This window comes from Egretta garzetta, unplaced genomic scaffold (genome assembly GCF_000687185.1).
Source record: "Egretta garzetta isolate BGI_Z169 unplaced genomic scaffold, ASM68718v1 scaffold598, whole genome shotgun sequence".
In the NCBI taxonomy this organism is placed as follows: domain Eukaryota; kingdom Metazoa; phylum Chordata; class Aves; order Pelecaniformes; family Ardeidae; genus Egretta; species Egretta garzetta.
The window spans coordinates 1,604,217-1,622,766 of NW_009260621.1; the positions used below are offsets into that span (position 1 = coordinate 1,604,217).

An 18,550-nucleotide genomic window follows, 5' to 3' on the forward strand; every position below is an offset into this window, starting at 1 on the left:
AGGCTCTTGTTCGCCGCCGCTCAGAGCTGGCTCCCGTGCTCAGCTGTCTCGGCTCCCTGCGAATTCACGGCGGACCGTCCGGGTAGCATAATCCCCCGGATAAGACGCCAATCAATGCATGACGACTCTGGTATAGATCAGAAATTGGGAGGAGGGGGGGAGGTTAAGTTGTTTAGGGGAGGAGCATCACGGGGAAGGAGGGGGGTGCTTTGCTTTTCTACCAGTGAAGACTCGATGCAGTTTATTAGTTATACGAGCCCCAGCCATGTGGAGGTGTCTTCTGGACACGCGGAAGGCCAACCCTCGCCCAGAGGGTGGGCCGACTGGCAGACAGGGCAGGAGCACATGTGCAACCATCCCAGCACTTTGGGGCTAGGGCTGTGCGGGGCAGGGAGCTCCATGCACCCATCCCACACCAAGCCTTACCTCAGCTGTGCTCCTGGCATCAAGTCGGGGCCTCTGTGGTGCCAGATGGCAATCACCCCTAGGGTTGAGGAAGACCAGGACCTTCCTCGGGCTAGTGGAGCTGGAAGCTCAACTCCCCTCTCCAACCCCATCAAAGGGGTCCAAAAAACACCCAAACCACCCCAAAAAAGCATTATCAGCCAGTTGCTGAAGCTGTATGGGGTGAGAAGGGGTGGGGACATGAGACAGAGCCCAGGGGGCTCAATCAGTGCCACGTACAGTCAATAAAGCTTTCACAGTCATGGCAGCAGAATCCAGTAGGCTTCACAGACAGTCCCATACATACATCATAGAATCATAGAATCATAGAATGTTTTGGGTTGGAAGGGACCCCTAGAGGTCGTCTAGTCCAACCCCCCTGCAGGAGCAGGGACACTGCTAACTAGATCAGGTTACTCATCCAAAATTTCAATTTAATACCCACCCACCCTGACAATGAAGTATCGCAGGAAATAGGTAGAAATAAGTAGAAACAAGCAGTCAGTTGCCAGACTGGGGCAAAGCCACGTGTGGTCTCCAGCACTGCCTCCTTCAGTGACTGGTACTCTGGAGGGGGAGCAGTCCCCACTCGCTGCCTGGCAAGCCCCCTACCCAACTGCTGCAGTTCTGGGGAGAAGCAGGCAATCACACAGCACGCTGTTTCTGGTTTCTGATCTGGGTGACCTCAGATGAAGTCACCTCGAAGGAATGGAGGAGAGAAGAATTTTGCCCGAGGTCGTAAAGCGAGCAGAGGCCAAGGGCTGCACCTACTTACACGTGTGCTGGAGGAGGAGGTGGGTTGCAGCCATGCTGTTGGCACCAGCCATGTGGCAGAGAAAGGGGACATGGGGCTAGCAAGGGGCTCTGCCTTCCCAGGGGGGCCATGAATCACCCCCACGTACAGGATGGGGACTGTGCCATGCAAGCAGCGAGGCAACAAAAAAGAGGGAAGAACAGCAGATTTGGATGTTTGGCATCCTTCAAGGGCCTGCTGGCTCTTGGTCCCCTCTAGGTCACCCCAGGGCCCACGCTGCCCTGTGGCCCTAAGTACGCTACGAAGGCACGCAATATGCCAGCACAGAGCCGTTCACAGCATCCAGCCACAGCTCAGGCGGATGCCGACCGAGGTGCTGTCAGCCTCGAGGTATTACGTGTGCAGGAGAAGGAAAGGTTACCCTCGTTAGCTGTTCCTTGCTTCACGCTCAGACATTGCCATACCCATTTCTCTCTAGCCAGAGTTAAACTCTCTCAATGCCATGTACTAAACTTCAGAGCAAAGAGTCACCGTTTGACTCAAGCCTGCATAATTTCAGGCAGCTTGGTTTGGCTGTGCTGAAGTTCACAGCCCATATAAACACAGGAGAGCTTCAATCATAAGCACCAGGCACTGTAGGTTACAGCCCCATATGAGCTAGGTTAAACATGTTAAACATGGGTGGGTTTTTTTTCCCCTCTCGCATATTAATGATTTTAAAGTTCTTTTTAAAAGGTGATTTGGCTTTCTCCCATTTCTGCTCTGTGTCTGTCTGTGAGCACCTGGTAATGTGCAATGTCGGGAGGATACCATGCCATGGACACACAGCTCTTTATGGGTAGCAGGTACATCAGAGCAACTCCAGGACTTGGAGTTTATCTGGGAACTTCTGCGAAGTGGAGATGCACTCCCAGAAGGAATGGATAACCAGACTGGTGTCAGGAGCAAGGAGGTTTGCGGGCAATAGTATCAGTGTTCTGCATAGCCCATTAGCTGTGAGCCAGGTACACAGGCACTGTTTTTTCTCACCTTTTAAAAAAAAAAAAAAAGAAAGAAAGAAAAAAGGAGAGATCAGTATTCTGAGTAGGTTCTACTGAGGAAAAAAAACCAAGTAACTGCAGTCTTGTGGGGAGAATACAAAAAGAAGAGATCGCGCTCGTATTTTCTATCTGGCCACCTTTCACATCTCATTTGTTTTATTGCACAAACATAAATGGCACTGCAGAACTGTTTCAGAGGAGGAGAGGCAGCCAAGCAGCCTGCTTACACGCCCCACTTGCAGGCCGCAAGTTTTGAGCTCCGGGGAAGGGAGACCAGAGGGTTTGATAACCAGCACAAGAGCAAAACACAGCAGCATCTAACTGTGTGGTGCTACGTCCTGTCCCTCTCCTTGTTCCTGGTGTCAGGAGCAAGGAGGTTTGCGGGCAATAGTATCAGTGTTCTGCATAGCCCATTAGCTGTGAGCCAGGTACACAGGCACTGTTTTTTCTCACCTTTTAAAAAAAAAAAAAAAAGAAAGAAAGAAAAAAGGAGAGATCAGTATTCTGAGTAGGTTTTACTGAGGAAAAAAAACCAAGTAACTGCAGTCTTGTGGGGAGAATACAAAAAGAAGAGATCGCGCTCGTATTTTCTATCTGGCCACCTTTCACATCTCATTTGTTTTATTGCACAAACATAAATGGCACTGCAGAACTGTTTCAGAGGAGGAGAGGCAGCCAAGCAGCCTGCTTACACGCCCCACTTGCAGGCCGCAAGTTTTGAGCTCCGGGGAAGGGAGACCAGAGGGTTTGATAACCAGCACAAGAGCAAAACACAGCAGCATCTAACTGTGTGGTGCTACGTCCTGTCCCTCTCCTTGTTCACCTGAGCTTGTGTCCTGCCCTGCCACCATCCCAACGTACAACAAGGACCTCCTCAGCAAACACCCTCAGCAAGGGCCAGCCCTCCTCCAAAAGTCTACAGCTACATCCAGGTGCGGGAGCCGTAGGAAAAGCTCCTGTTTCAGTGGGTGCTACCCCACACTCACCTGTGGGTCCCTCCAAAACCCTCTCCACCCTGCACTAAATCCAAGCGGCATCAGGTCACTGGCAACCACAGGGATTTCTAGCCCATAGGCAAAGTTTGCTGTTTCAGGCTAATGCTGGCTTTATTGCCACTGCTGTCCTTTAACAGCCACACTGGGGATCCTTGTTAGGGACAGGAGGCAAGAGCCAGGCATGGGGCAGGGGCGCCTCAAGACCCTGCAAGCAGAGACGCAGAGCGCTGCGGAGTAGCTGGCTGCAAGGCGGTTTGTTTCAATCTTTGGATAGAAAATTGGACTTCTCAGCAGGGCAATTTTTTTTCCCCCCTGTGACGAGACTGAAAGAAACATTTTTCAATCAAAACCCCCAACAAACAATATGCTTCCAAAAGAAGTGATTTTCACAGAGCCCCTCAACAAGGTCCAAGACTTCCAGAGAAGAGAGACGTTGTGTGGCCTCAGGCACAGCCTGCCAGAGGGATGTTTCTCTGATCTGGTGTCAGGGAAAGCTCTGGCACAACAGGAAGCCTGCCTGTCCAACACCCACCCAGAGACCCTTCCCATCATCTGTCCATCACCCCACAAAGACACACCAGGGCCATCTACCACCAGTCCCCATCAGCACTCAGAATTCAGCCACTGTTTCAAGAAACAAATCATAGAACCATAGAATCATTTAGGTTGGAAAAGATCTTTAAGATCATCAAGCCCAACCGTTAACCTAACCCACCACTAAACCATGTCCCTAAGCACTTTGTCTACGTGGCTTTTAAATACCTCCAGGGATGGGGACTCAACCACTTCCCTGGGCAGCCTGTTCCAATGCTTGACAACCCTTTTGGTGACAAATTTTTTCCTAATGTCCAACCTAAACCTTCCCTGACACAACTTGAGGCCATTTCCCCTCATCCTATTGCCCATTACCTGGGAGAAGAGACCAACACCCACCTTGCTACCGCCTCCTTTCAGGCAGTTGTAGAGAACAATAAGGTCTCCCCTCAGTCTCCTTTTCTCAAAACAACCCCAGTTCCCTCAATCACTCCTCATCACACTTGGGCTGCAGACCCCTCACCAGCTTTGTTGCTCTCCTGCAGACATGTTCCAGCACACAACATCTTTCTTGTAGTGAGGGGCCCCAAACTGAACACAAATCCACCCTTGCACAAAAGTTTTGCTGCCGCCTGCTTGAGTTGCACCTTGCCACCAACTCAGGCTGGACTAGAGGGATGTGCCCCCACCGAGCAGCCATGGGGCAGAGCGGGAGCAGAGCCAGCTGCGTGGCCAGCTCAGTCCCAGCAGTGCTGGGACAGTGAGGTGTGAGCAACGAAGCAGCTTTGCATTTTAAGCACCAACCGTACTGAGATTTAGTGGCAGCATTAATTCTTACCAGCCACACGGGATCTCAGCATCTTTAATTCCATGCTAATGAAGTTTTAGCAGGGAATTATTTTTATTGATCTGCCCAGAGCAAAGAGCCTGATTTTAGTCCAGCTCTGCCAGCACCCCCTTCCCCATCCTTCTCGTCTTTCTTCCAGCTTAGAAGAAAGGGGAGAGGAAAGATGACAAAACAGCCCTGAGCTCCTTAAAAAGGTTGGCAGTCCCAAGCAGTAAGTGGATTACTTTATTGATTTTTAGCAGATCTGGGTTACTGACCGCTTAGTGCTGCAGAGCACATGCACACACTGAGCAACTCTAAGGAAACCCCTCCAGGCCTTTTCCTCAGGCAAAGCAAGCGTCAGGTAATTCATTTAGGGGACCACCATGGGTTTTGGGTTATGGAGAGGCTCCAGCCAGCCCCTGTACCCAAATCAGTCTGTGACAGACTCCAGCAACCAGCTCAGTCTCTCTTAAGATGTACTGCAGGACCATACAGAGGCAGCCCCTCAATTTCTACTAGAAATAGCACGAGTCACAGCTTCAAATTATTGAATGCTTTTTATTTCCCCTCCTTATTATGTAAGAGGAGAAGACATTCCGGCTGCCACTGTTATTTTAGGAAGGAAAACCATTGCCACAGAAATCAGTGCTACTGAGCAGCCATACCCTGGGAGGCACCAGTCACAGCAAGACTCCCGACAAAGCAGCGCTGATTCAAGCCAACTGAGACATGTCATATTTGGGTCCCTGACTCACTCGCCTCCCAATTAGCTTTCTAAGGCCAACATACTGCAGATAATATTTAATCAGTCTGTTGAAATAGTATCTCAAACACCTCCCAGCACTACTCCGTCAAGGCTTTTGAGACGCTAGTCTCTGGAGTCAGACCCTAAACACATGCAGGTGGAATAATCTTATCCCACCCAGCCCCAGAACCATGAAGTCTAGAGATTAAATATGGTCCCTATTCCTTGCACATCGGATTGAACCAGGAAAACTCCAAACATGACCAAGAATCCCCTCAGTGCCCCATCCCATCTCTGTTTAAAGGCAGAGGCATCCTATGGTTGGGCATGCGGCAGCAGCATATGCAAATAAAAAGGTTGCAGCCCTCATAACCCTATAGCACATGCATCTCCCCAACACACTGCTTCGGAGCTAGAGTCCCAGAGAAAACTCATTGCTCACAGGGTGCTGGTGTTAGAGCTGGGACTCCCTTCACATGGCTAGTGAGGTGCAACAGGGGCTACCAGGCCAAGTGCCCCAGGAGCCAAAATGCCCATTCCCCCCTGCCTGCTTGCCTCCAAGGGAGGACACACGGACTACAGATGACATGCTCAGGGCCCAAAAGGAAGTCAGTGGCAGAGCAGGGCCTTGAAACTGGGTTTCTCAAGGTCAATCAACGGACTGAACCATCCTCATCTATCTGCTGTACCAGTTGGCATTGGCCTGGGACAGGCAACAGTCACCAAAAAGCGATGCGTCCCCTACAATTCCTTGGAGATGGAGAGGAAGGGAGCTACTGCATCATCCCTTCCCCACCCAGCCTTGCCCTTTCTTACCACTGTCTCTTGTAAAGCAATAACCGCAGACACGCAGCTAATAAAATTAGCCCCAGAGCCCCATCGGGCTAATGCAATTACCAGCAGCAGCATATTCAAACAGCAGCACCACAAACACACCTGCAGTAACACAGCCTGCCCTCTCCTTCTCCCCAGGCCATCCCCATCTCTCTCTGAGCCCCACAGCTGCCACCCACCATGCGTTCCCTCCCCAGGGTCTGGCGGGCATGGGCCACCATCCCCAGTGCCAGGCTGCTCCAGGGATGGCACTGCCTACCTTGCAGAAAGCACCATCCCATGCAGCCAAGAGCAGACTCTGAGGGCAGATAATTCCCAGTCTCTTTAAACCTTGGGAGACCTTCAATTACCAGCACCGTAATGAGGCCCTCAACACTAATCAGCAGTGTCACCGAATCCTCTTATGCCTGCCTAAGCGCCTCCAGCAGCTTTGCTGGTTGCAGGGCCCAGCTGCCCACTCCTCCCAAGGAATTACCTCCCCAGGCAGGCACCAGTGGTGGCACAAGAACATTTGGACACAGAGGCAGGTGAGACTCTTCCAGGCACCCGTGCCAAGATGACAGGGTGACAGAGACACCTGAGCAAGCAGTCTGCCCAGCCCAGAGGGCACCTGGGACCAAGCCTGCATTGGAACAGGCAAATATTGCAAAATTACTAGAGGAGATATTTTAGTTCTAATGCTCCCTATTTGAGATGCAAAGGGCAGGTTTACATCCATCCATTTCTGAGTATAAGTCTCATCTGTACCATCAAGCCAAGCTCATTCTCTGGGATGCTCCAGGAAACTTTTCAGCCCCTAACTGCGGATGGCAGGTGACCCCGTCTCGCTCCGCTCCTCTGCGCTGGCACTCATTCGCGGGGCGACAGGCAGCTCCCTCCGCACATCCGCTCTGACTCACACTTTCTGCTCCAACAATGCACTTTTTAATATCATGCGAGGAGCAAAAACAACAGGTCCACTATAATGCCGAGATATCCTGAGGCAGAAAATCCATTTGGAGCCCAGCTAGAGAGAGTCAAGTCAATTAGACACTTTCTGGGGCGTCAAGCTGCCAACAATCCCAGCCTTTGTAACAGCAAAGAATCACTGCCTATGTGCTTCCCAGTGACTCCCCCTTGCCAGAGCAGAAAGGTCAGCAGCGGTAGCGTCATGGAAAAGCATGCAGCAAAGTATTCCTGGGAAGGTGGATGAAAAAAAATAGCCATTTGGACACTCTGGAAAATATTAATTATTTTTTTTGGTCAAAGACATCCATTGCATTGGGTTGGGTTTGCAGGGGAATAAGCAAGCCCAAAATACAGGAGATTTGTGCTACACCAGATAGAGGTTTGGGCATGCATTGTATCAAGGAGCAGTGGTTGGGTCAACATAGTGCTAGCTCAGGGTTTGGGAGCTCGCGGCTCCCTGACTGCTTTCAGACAAGTTGCTCCACTTTTTTAGCTTTGCTGGAATAAAGAACATAGAGACAAAAAAGGAACCACAATACTGCAACTGGGAGAGTCACGCACCCCTCTGTGCTTCAAGGTAAGCACCCGACTCCTCTTGTCAGCAGTACAAGGCAGCAAACTGGGCTATAAAACCAGGATTCCAGGTTGGAGGAGGACTGAACGAAGCCAGGATTTCTATAGGCAAGTGCTAAAGTCACTCGGAACCAAAGGCAGGTCTCTGACCAAAAGGCCCTTGTGTCCAGAGGACATTTTGGTGGGAAATGAACACTTAATAAAGTCCACTTTGATGCATCATTTGATGTTCAGCAAGGGATTTTCGAAGGACGGGTGAAGACAAGGTTCACTTGATACCTCCTTGATACCACCTCGCAAGCAAACTTTGCAATCAGAGTGCCAGAAGACCTACAGGTTGTGATTTAAATGCAAGCCCCTCTTTAACCCTCCTTCACACATGATGTGAAGCTGGGATTTCTGCAAAATGTCTGAGAACAGCTAGGTTACCTTCCTTGAGAGAAAACTACACCCTGAAGACCAAGATTTCCTTATCTCCTGAAAAAATCCTCAGACAAATCTTAGAAAACACAGCCTATGCAACTGCCTGCAATTTTGTTGTTCTCCCACAAAAAAACATTTCTCAGAGGAAATATTTCAACAGAAGATGGTTCCTTGACCAGGTTAACCCTGCATTACTGCTTGTAAGGATGGCGACTCTTAAAAAAAAATAAAAAAGAAACCAACAACCAACCAACCCCAAAAACCTCAGTAACAAAAAACCTATAGATTTAAGGACTTCTCTGACTACCCAGAAACAAGCTAATTAAGTGAAACTCTGTCCCCCCACCTATCTCTGCAGAACTCCTGGAAAACTTTCAAAAAGCCTTTTTTTTTTCTCCTGGATTCTGCTCCATTCTTCATTCTCTTTTGCTGGCAAACCTGGATTTTTGTGAGCAGACTATGTTCCCCTCCTTGACAAGGGTCTGAGCTGGGTGGCACAGAGCTGATGGGGGACAGCCCAGCCACACAAGGTGTCTGCTGGACCTTGCATGTGTGGATGGCCACCAGTGCTCAGCACAGGGTGGGGAAGGTCTTGTCACAGCACTGCCCTGCACAAGGCCACAAAGGGCTCCCACCTGCATCCCCCACAGCAGATGCCACAGCCTCCTGTGCAGCTGGGGGCTTTGCTTGCTACTCTCACTCTGTGCATCTCCACGTTCATGCTTTTACATTTCCTCCTGCTTCAGCAAGTGCAAAACTCCAGAGACAACCTGTCAATCTCCATCACATCTGGCTGCCTCAGATGGTCTATTTATACCAGACAGGCAAATGTGGATATCTTGGAGTTCAAGGTAACAGGGGTTATTTCTGCTCTGAGTAGCTCCTTTCTCAAGGGAGGAAGGCTTGGGGGCATCCAAGAGGAACAGCTTCACATCAGGGGCTAGCACCAATACCTTCATGGCTGAGGGCACAATAGCCATCACCAGCCACATCCTGCTCCAATCCCCAAGGTCCCAGCCACAGAAGCCAGGCCCCCAGAAGGTTGATATCTATAAGACACTTTATCCCAGGCCTCTCTGCATCCTGCCATGGTAGAGGCAAGATCAGCATGTATCTTTGGGTTTCTAACCCATGCTCTCTCCAAGCAAGCAAGGCCACAGCTTCAAGCTTGCTCACGCTGGGTTTCTCCATTGAGCATTGCCCACATCAGGTGCAAGCATCTGACTGCACATTGTCACATTAATGCCATAGCGAGGGCTCCAGCTTTCACTGAATCGCTCCCATCCCTCCTACGCTTTTCTGTCTACAATACGATCTGCTCTCCATCAGCCAGTGTATCTGATCCAGGATAAAGCCTGCCTTATCAACCTGGCCCATTACTATAATTTAAAAAGAAGCATTTACACCAGATTAGCGTTTTGCATCACATGGCCACAGAGCTTTTAATCTGGACCAAGGGCCCAAAAGCCGCATCTACCATATTGCCAAGGTGCAGCTTTAGTCAGCACTTCTCAGCCAGCTCTCTTCATAGTTTAGTCCTTGCTCCAGTCAACGAGGCATTTTCTGTAAGCCATGGTGGGGCTGATGCCCCTTTCATAGGATGCTTGCAGCTCCTCAGGAGCCAGGCAGCTCACCTGAATGCCACCTCCACTTCACTTCTGCAGATGCCACTGGCTCATTAACCCTTTTCCCATAGATTTCAGCCTGTCCATGGGGTCCCCCCAAAGCAGGGAAGGAAATCAAATACCACTAAAACTCAAGTGTGTCTGCATGGAAGAGGAAGAGGGAGAGGCAGGCTTCTCAGTGCTTTGCTGTCTCCTCTAATACACAAAGATCTCTTCTGTTTCTGTAATGACATGATCTTCCTGGGGATGGCTCTCCCGAGTTCCACTGAGTTTCAACCAAGTCTTTGGAACAAGTTTCCATCGCTCCAAATATTTTGATCCAGCAGCCCTGGCCTAGCACTATTAGCACAGCAACCCTGCACGCTGCAAGCCCCTACATCATGCCTATAATGCCTCCGAGTCACCAGGGGGAAAAAACCACACAACACCCCTGCCCCCCCCCGAACAATAAAGCAGACTGCATCTTTGCCCAGAGACACAGCTTGTTCGATGCTATGCAGCAGAGACATGCCTGTGCAGCCTCTCCACAAATACTGATCCAGAGACACATTCATTTTGTGATCATCTCTTCATAGGTCCAACCAACATCAGTCCAAGACTCTGCCAGCCTGGTCTGTTTGACATTCAGGGGACCAAGTCATCTCTTCACCCTGCCTGGACAGATACACGCATCTCTCATCTGTTCTAGCAGTTGTCCTTCCCCTAGGACTCACCTTCCAGTAGCAGCTGAAGGGAGACAAACACAATGTGAAACTCAGCTAAAACGTTCTCCCATGAGATCTGTTCCTCTCAATGTTTCCTTGCAGGAACTGTTTAAAACCCTTTGCCTCCCTGTGTAGCCAAGGGGCAGGTAAGAAGCCTGCTACAGTGAGCATCCCTTTCCTCATCAATGCCCTCCATTGCCCTTCAAACATATTCTCCTCTCAAAAGCCACATTCTCCCCTATACCAAATGGAAAATCCACCGGTATTTAAAGCCATGGGGGCACGACAAAATTCTCTGTGCCTCAAAGAAAGGAACAGCCCTGGATCAAGGCAAGCACAGACCACACCACACAGAGCCAAGACAGCACAGCAGCAAGGAGCAAGCACGTGAAGAATTTGCAGGGATGTGGAATGACATTTATTGGCACTGTCAAATCTCTCCTCTCTGACCCCCAACCTCTTCCCAGTAGAAAAAGAGAGAAAGAAGTGAGCACCTGCCCATAGCCACATGTTTTGGCCCTGTCCTTTCGAGCCTCTGAGCAGAAGGAACGGCCTCTGCACAGCAGAAGCAGAGAAAGGACCTGGGATGATGCGGGCACAGCAATGCATGCTCGAGTACCAGCACTGCGCTGATGCGCACTGACTTAAGTCAGCTTATTAAAGCAAACCCTGAAGATCCCAGAGCAGCTTCTCCAACACAGAGCCATCTCCTCTGCTAGCCAGACATATCCCAGTTGCAAAATCTGAAGCCTAGTCCCTTTTCAGGTCTTAAGCTTTCCAGACCAGCAGCACAGCCCCAAAGGCTAATCTATACCAGTAAACTCACCATCCCCAGGGCATGGTCCCAGGGTCTATCCTGCTCATTGTAAACACAGTCCCTGGCACTTCCATTAGATAGTTTCCAAGCACAGTTTGGGAGTCAGCACAGGCCATGGGCTGTTCCCACAGGGAACTTTGGATGCTTAAAAGCAAGCCATACCCACACAAATCAGTCTCCCCTGGCTCATTTCATTAACGAGGCTTTTAAGTCACGTCTATCCACTAAATCCTGCAGCCCTGGAGCCTAAAATCCAGGGCAGCAGAGACCCAACACTTCAAGCATCCCAGAAATTGTGCAAGACATCCCTCGGTGCCCCAGGTACTTCTCTGAATCCCCCTGGGTGCCTGTGCCAGGTGAGAAGCTTTCCAGGAACACTGCTCCCCCAGGATGCAGGTTACTTCAAGCTCCCGCAAGCAGAGCAGACCCAGGAGACACGTTTACATGCCATGCTTTGGGCACACATAACCTCTATCCTAGGATGACACAGCAGGAAGGGAAGACGAGCATTGATGAGCCCTTGGTCAGATGAAATGGAAGAGCTAAAACAGTCGAGGGCCTCAGCTGACACCAATGGGCACAGCTCTCTGACCAAAAAAGAACATCTCAAGAGCTGCCTGAGTGCCTCTTTCTGGATGGAAACTAAGTGTGCAGGCTGGCTCCCAGGACCCCAAGTAAGCAGATCCAAAAGCAGGATCTCTGTCAGGGCTCTCCACCTACCCTGGTCCTTTAGGAAGATGCACCTTTCTGTGCATTCCCTAACGCTTCCAGGAAAGAATCTCCCAAAGCCTCCCCCATCATCTGTAACACTTTTTGGAGAAGAGCCTTGGCTCATGTCTCTGCTGAGCACCTTGCATAGCTGTTACCTCAGAGGAGCCACATTCCTGGCCTTTGTATCAAGTCAACAATAAGAAAAAGGTCATTTATGACCATCACCGTGTATGTAGCAGTGAAGGGGACCAGGGCTTCTGGAGAGGAGCCAGGAAAAGGCTGCTGGTTGTGCTCTGCAGGGGTGTCTGTGCAGATATCACTACAGATTTTGGGGACAGCCAGTCCTGGACCCGCAGTTATCACTGATGGAAGATGCCGAACAGTTCAGGGCGGGGGCTGCTGGGAGGTACCTGCTGGAGGAAGGACACCTGATCACATTCTGTTCCCGCCTCCCCTGTAAGCATCCACCATTTGCAAGATGGACCTTTGGCCTGGCTCCATTTGCTTTCTTTTTACACCCATGGGATGTTCTCACCCTGCCAGCAGAGCTCTGGCCTACCCCAGGTCCAAGTCCCCCCCCTTCACACAGGGGGTTAAAAAAAAAAAACAAACCCAGGGTCAAACTCCAGCATCACTTTTTTGGCCTGATGATGAAGGCAGAGAGGATGCAAAGATGCTTGATGCGAGATGTGATGTGATCACTCCCTGCCATCCTGGGCTCTAAAGGGCACTTGGCTCCGCAGCCACCTGCCCCATCCCCAGCTGAGCAGCACAGCGGGCCCCGGGGCACCTGCAGCCCCGTGCGTGCAGCCAGAGACGGATGGCTCCCCAGCCAGCACATCAGCCCTCCCCACGGGCTGGCTCCCTGCACAAGCTATCTGTCAGGGGCAGGGAACATCGCCCAGCACAGAAGCAGGGCTGACCTCTTCCCAGCTCCCTCCACACCATGCGTCAAGCAGGGCTCAGACCCACGTGCATGATGGGGAGGCAAGGCTGGCCAGGGCTGCCGACTGGAACAGGCAGGTTTGCATCCTGAGAGCCTAAGGTCCTGGTGCAACTGTGGAGGAGCCCATGCTGCCCAGCTGATGGCCTGCCAGGGGACAGGTCCCCAAATGCACCCCTTCTCCCTCAGCAGGACTCAGTGCCCTGTTTCCCCACTCAGAGCATTTGGCGGGAGAAGTATTCACCCACTCCAGGGTCACTCTTTGCTTCTGTGGCCATATATTCCCAAGAAAATCCATCCTAAAGGATGTGTCAGGCCCAGGCTGCCCGCAAGCTGCCATCCCCCACGCAACCCCATTGCCTGGCTTGAAAACCTGCCCCGAGTGCCCTGCTGTCCCCTCCTCGCCTCCTGTATGCCTTTAACAGTTTGCTGGATTACCCATCGCAACTAAAATAACAAAGCTACAAAAGAAGAGGGCAAACAAATGCAATATTCTGCAGCAATTAGGGCTAAACAGGGGAAAGGGGAGCAGGGAATGAATGGACAATGGGGAGGGCAGGGACACAGCAGCCCAAGCCCCAGCAGGCTGGGCACGAACTGTCCTCCGGAGGCCGGGTCCGAGCCAGGGAGCAACGAGCTGTATGTAAGGAAACGCAGGGAGATGAAAAGGATTATTTAAACAAGCACCGGGCAGTCCCCACGGGGCCTCCCTCTCTGCTCGGCTTCATCACAGAATGTCCAGAGAAGAGCGGCTCCTGCTTTCCCCCCTCAGCGAGTCCTTTCGGGTGGCAGGGGGGTGCTGGCAAGCTGTGGTGGGGTCCGCTTAGAAAGGAAGGAATCCATTAATCTCCCTGGTAATTACTGCCACATATGGATTTGCACAATTACACTCAGTTAATTGGTTATTACAGGCAAGCCAGAGCGATTGGGCAGAACGGCTGGGCTTTAACCCCTTCGCTGCCCCCAGGGCCAGCCGGTCACCCAGGCAGCCTTCCTCCCAAAACAGTGCTGTATCCTCCTGTAACCTTGCAGCTCCTATGCCAAGGACCAGCAAGCATGGCCCCAAGCACCCAGCCTGATACATCTTTTTTCTGTGGCCTTCCTTTCAGCTGGGGATCCCAAGGAGATGAACCCAAGGGGAAGGAGTGAGCCTGCACCTCAAAACAGCCAAACTCCCCAGCCAATTTCATCCGCTCTGGGTTTGCAGCAGACGCACCACGTACTCCCCAGGGTGCTGGGGGACCGCAAACTCAGATCTTGTTTGTTTTGAGAAGGAGACCCAGATTCCTTGTGCACTTCGACTAAGTGCCCTCAAGCCCAGCAGGGTTGGTGCCAACAAGAGGAGAATCCACCCCCAAGTCTCTTTTGGTCTCTGAACGCATCTTTTCCAACTAGATTTGCAGTGTAATGCTTCTCTTCCTCAAAGCACAGAAAACAGAGGCTTCACTCTAGTAATAAACGTATATATATAACCATAGTAATATAAGCTATGCCAAAAAGTACAGATAAAGCCCTTTTAAAGCTCCAGATGGTATAGAACTTCTGCCAGTTGGGTGTGGAGGCAGCCTGGCCTCCTGACACTGCAGCTGCCACCCCTGACACCCCTCACAGGTAATGGGCCATCCAAGACCTGGCCCCAAAATATCTCATTCAGGATCCAATAAAGTTTCTGGAGGAAGCTCAGAAGAGGCGGGCCAAGGCAAGAGCAATTTTTGCCAGAATTGTGTCAAAGGCTTCCTGTTAAAAAGCCATAACAAGAAAGCAAACAAAAGCATTGCAGAAAACCACACGGCAGCAGGGCCTATTTGAGGAGAGAGCTGTGCTCAGCAGCCACCGACACCAAGGCCAGGGCAGGCATTGGCATCCCAGCATGTCAGAGCTACCACACTGCTGCTTGGCTTTTTCAGGCTCACAGCTATGTGATCCTCCTCCGCAGGAGAAGGCACAGACAAACCTACTCCAGAGAGCTCATGTCCCCCAGACAGAGAGGACCTTACGCATTGCAGCTTGCAGGGCACAGCAACACACCGCTACACCACACTGTGCCTCCCCATCCTGGCACATCCAGTTTTGTTCTCATTTATTGCATTAGCACAGTTTCCCAGAGACTTCCTCTCTGCCCTCAGTTGTCACGCATGTGGATGAGCCTTGAGACAGCATCCTGCTGGCCCATCCTCTCCCTATCCCAAGGGCAGCCCAGCACCTCTACCCAGAGAGACAGCACCTGCTTAGCAGTACGATATTGCTCAGCACAAGCAAGGGACTTAAGGGAAGAGCGAAGCAGAGTCAGGCATCACACAAGGCACGTGGGGAGGACTTTCAGCTCAACTTCTGAATCACCCCGGCAAGCTACCGCAACAGGAGCAAGGAGAGAAACCAAACAGGATCACAGGAAGAAAAAGAGAAATCTAACTCCAAACCATCCTCTAGCCTCCTCCTCTTGGTAAAAAACAAAACAAAACAAAAACAAAAAACAAAAAATGAGGGTTTTCAGCTGACATAGATGAAAAGGAGACTCAAAACACCTGCCACAAACACCCACCCAGCCTTTCCCCTACTGCTATCAGTGCAATAATGCCTGCTGTAGCACTCTAGGTCTAGGCTAGGAGAAACATCCTTCTCATCAGCTAATTAAAGGGCTTTTACTGTCCCCCTCTGCTGCAAGGAGTGGGCCCAGCAATAAAAGCCTTCTCCCTAGAAGAAGGAGTTACACGGAAGTTGAAACAGAATTTGTTCCTGTTGTTTCAGTCACCTGTGATTTCCCAGCTCCCTGACTTCAATACAGAAATTTCTTTCTCATGCAAAAGCCAGCTCGAAGCTCACTGTCCGAAGGGGACCATCTCATCCATTGTAACCATCTCTCTCTCCATTGAGAGATGCTGCCTTAGCATCTCCCAGCTCCCTGCAAGTGTTTTCAGGCGTGTGTGAGTTTGTCTTTGAGGAAGAGAAAGGCAGGCCAGCCCTGCACCCATGAAAGGTTGCTGATCTCTCCCGTAAAGCAATTGCCTCCATAAAGTTTGGAATGAATCTTCAGAGCTGTCAAAGGGAAGATTGGGCAGAACCTGCAACTGTGCTTAAAAAGGTCAGCTGGGAAAAGTCAGGATGGGAAGGATGCTCGCTTTATTGACAGATGCAGAGTGGAAGGGGCTAACCTGTGAGTACCTGCTAGCTGGTTTTGGCAGCACATCCTAGACTTTGACTCTGGGCTTTGTTGGCTGCACCTGATGACAAATCCTTTGTGGATCACTCCCAGACAACTGAGTCTGGGGATCAAGCCTGAAACTGAGACTGGGGCTGAGCACCAGGCACAGTTCTTGTGCAGCCTTTCTTCATCCTGAGGGATGAGAGTAGGCTGGTGGGATGGGTACCTTTCTGGCTCTTGTGACCCCGATCATCTTTTTAGATCTCAGACTAGAACACAATTTTCTCTCTGTCCTTTACTTACATGCACATCTATTTTTCCAGGTTTCTGTAGGAAACAGAGCTGTGAGCATCCAGGCATTTGCTGGCAGTTTCTCATGTATAAAATGAATCACCCCAGTAAAAAGTCAGGGAATCTTCCAAAACTGATGGAATTCCATAGAATCATAGAATCACTTTGGTTGGAAAAGACCTTTGAGATCATTGAGTCCAACCTTTAACCTAACCCTGACATCCCATCACTAAACCATGTCCCTAAGCACCTCATCTATCCTTCTTTTAAATACCTCCAGGGAGGAGGACTCTACCACCTCCCTGGGCAGCCCATTCCAGAGCCTGACAACCCTTTCGGTGAAGAAGTTTTTCCCAATGTCTAGCCTAAACCTGCCCTGGCGCAGCTTCAAACCATTCCCCCTCGTCCTATCATCTGTTACCAGATGCAAACTCCCCTCACCCTGGGAGCACTTTACAGTCCAGGTATGTTGAGGGTTTGGAGTACTTGTAAAAATAAATAAATAGAATTGTACAAAATTTCAATGATTCCTCAATGCCCCAGTTATGACATGGGTTCTGTCAACACAGAAATGTTCTAAGGATATCTTACAGCTGTGCATCACCTCCCCATCTGTGTGGCGCTACAGAAACCAGGCCAGAATTGCATAGGGTTCATGCAGGGAGCTGTACATCAGCACTATCATCAGGCACAAGCCTAGGTGGCTTTTCCAAAATGCTTTCAAGTTCCTGCCTAGCTCTCAGTCCTGCCTTTTGCAAAAGTCCCCTTCCCCTCAGCCTGGCTCAGGGGAAGGATTTAAACCCACAGGTGCTTTGTGTGCCTCACAGGTGGTCTGAGCCCAGACTGCAGGAGGGATTTGCCAGCTTCTTGCCATGCACAGAGCTGGTACCAGCTTAGTGAGTCACAGACACCAGCAAGTATGCCTTTGGGGCAGACATTAGCAATGGTAGGTGATAACCCCACAGGCTGCCAACACACACCAAGGACAGCCGTGCTCTGCACAGCCAAGGGAAGGGAGTCAAAGAGGAGGGGAAAAGAACTTCAGTGCAAGCCCAAGCCAGAGCCAGCAAATTCCTACCCACTGCCTGGTGCCTTGTCATCTCAGCATGCTGCCTGCCCGTTTGTGCTCGGTTATCACCTCCTGGCCTTTTGGGAGCAATCTCTGCCCTCTCTGCAGTCCCTCTGGCCCTCTGCTCTGCCTAAGACAGAAGGGGTTTGATTCCCAGGGTTTGGTCCCCAGTGCAAAGGTGACTTTGCATCCAGCTGAATCAATTCCAGTGTCGTGCCACTAGTTTACCTGATAGACAGGAATCAGACAAATAGTGTATCTGCTGATGCTAATTAAACTTGATATTGATATGGATATGTGACATATTTACTATGAAAGCAGCAAGAGAAGTCGTTGTTTTAAATTTTATGTAACTTGGAAATATATAAAGGCAAGTAAATATATTCCTTTTGGTGATACATTACAAAGAGCTCGTACACAGCAGAGGTATTGAAACACATTGGGTCAGTTCAAAACACAAACCAGGTTCAAAGGGATCCAAAATGAATTAGACCACCAAGGTGTTTTCCCAGTGGAATTCTCTTTCTTTCTGTACATAAATACACAAACACATATTTAATTTATTTCACAAAATCAATATTTATCAGAGAGAGCTTCAGGTTTTGAAGAAATGCTACTTTGTTAAAAGTATTATTCTCATGGAAAATTCCTGACTAGCTTTACGTGTAACTTCCACCTGTCCTTTCTCAACCTTTATGAGCTGATTGCCAGAACTCCTTTAGTATAAGCCATCGCAGCCCTCACCTGTAAACACAGTATCCCCTTTCACACCCTGAACGTTTTCCTTCCATTGCAGGAGGAAAGCACAGACTCACAAAAAACAGGTTTGGAAGGGACCTGGCAAGCTCATCTCACCCATCTTCCTGCCCCAAATCAAACCAGAGACCTTCAGGATGGAGCTGCCACCTCCTCCCCAGCCCATCTGTCCTACCACATCTCCACTACTCCTGTCAAATAGCTCTTCCCCACGTTTAAACTGAGACTTCCCTCCTGCAATGGAGAGTGCAGCACAGCGCTACGAGGGTTTCTTTTTAAAACCGGTGCCTGAATTAAACTCCCAAAAAGGCTCTGTTCAGTCAGCATCTACTGCTACAGGAGTAGCATGCCCAGGAGGCTGGGCAAGCCTCAC

General features: G+C 50.4%; 1 protein-coding gene across 1 annotated transcript in view; it reads right to left on the reverse strand.

Moving 5' to 3' along the window:
• Window positions 1-18,550, reverse strand: part of RXRG (retinoid X receptor gamma) — a 44,331-nt gene that overhangs the window by 25,562 nt on the left and 219 nt on the right. Inside the window, exon 2 of the mRNA XM_035900809.1 lies at window positions 11,835-11,843. Coding sequence (XP_035756702.1) covers window positions 11,835-11,843 — 9 coding nt within the window. The remainder of the gene's footprint in view (window positions 1-11,834; window positions 11,844-18,550) is intronic.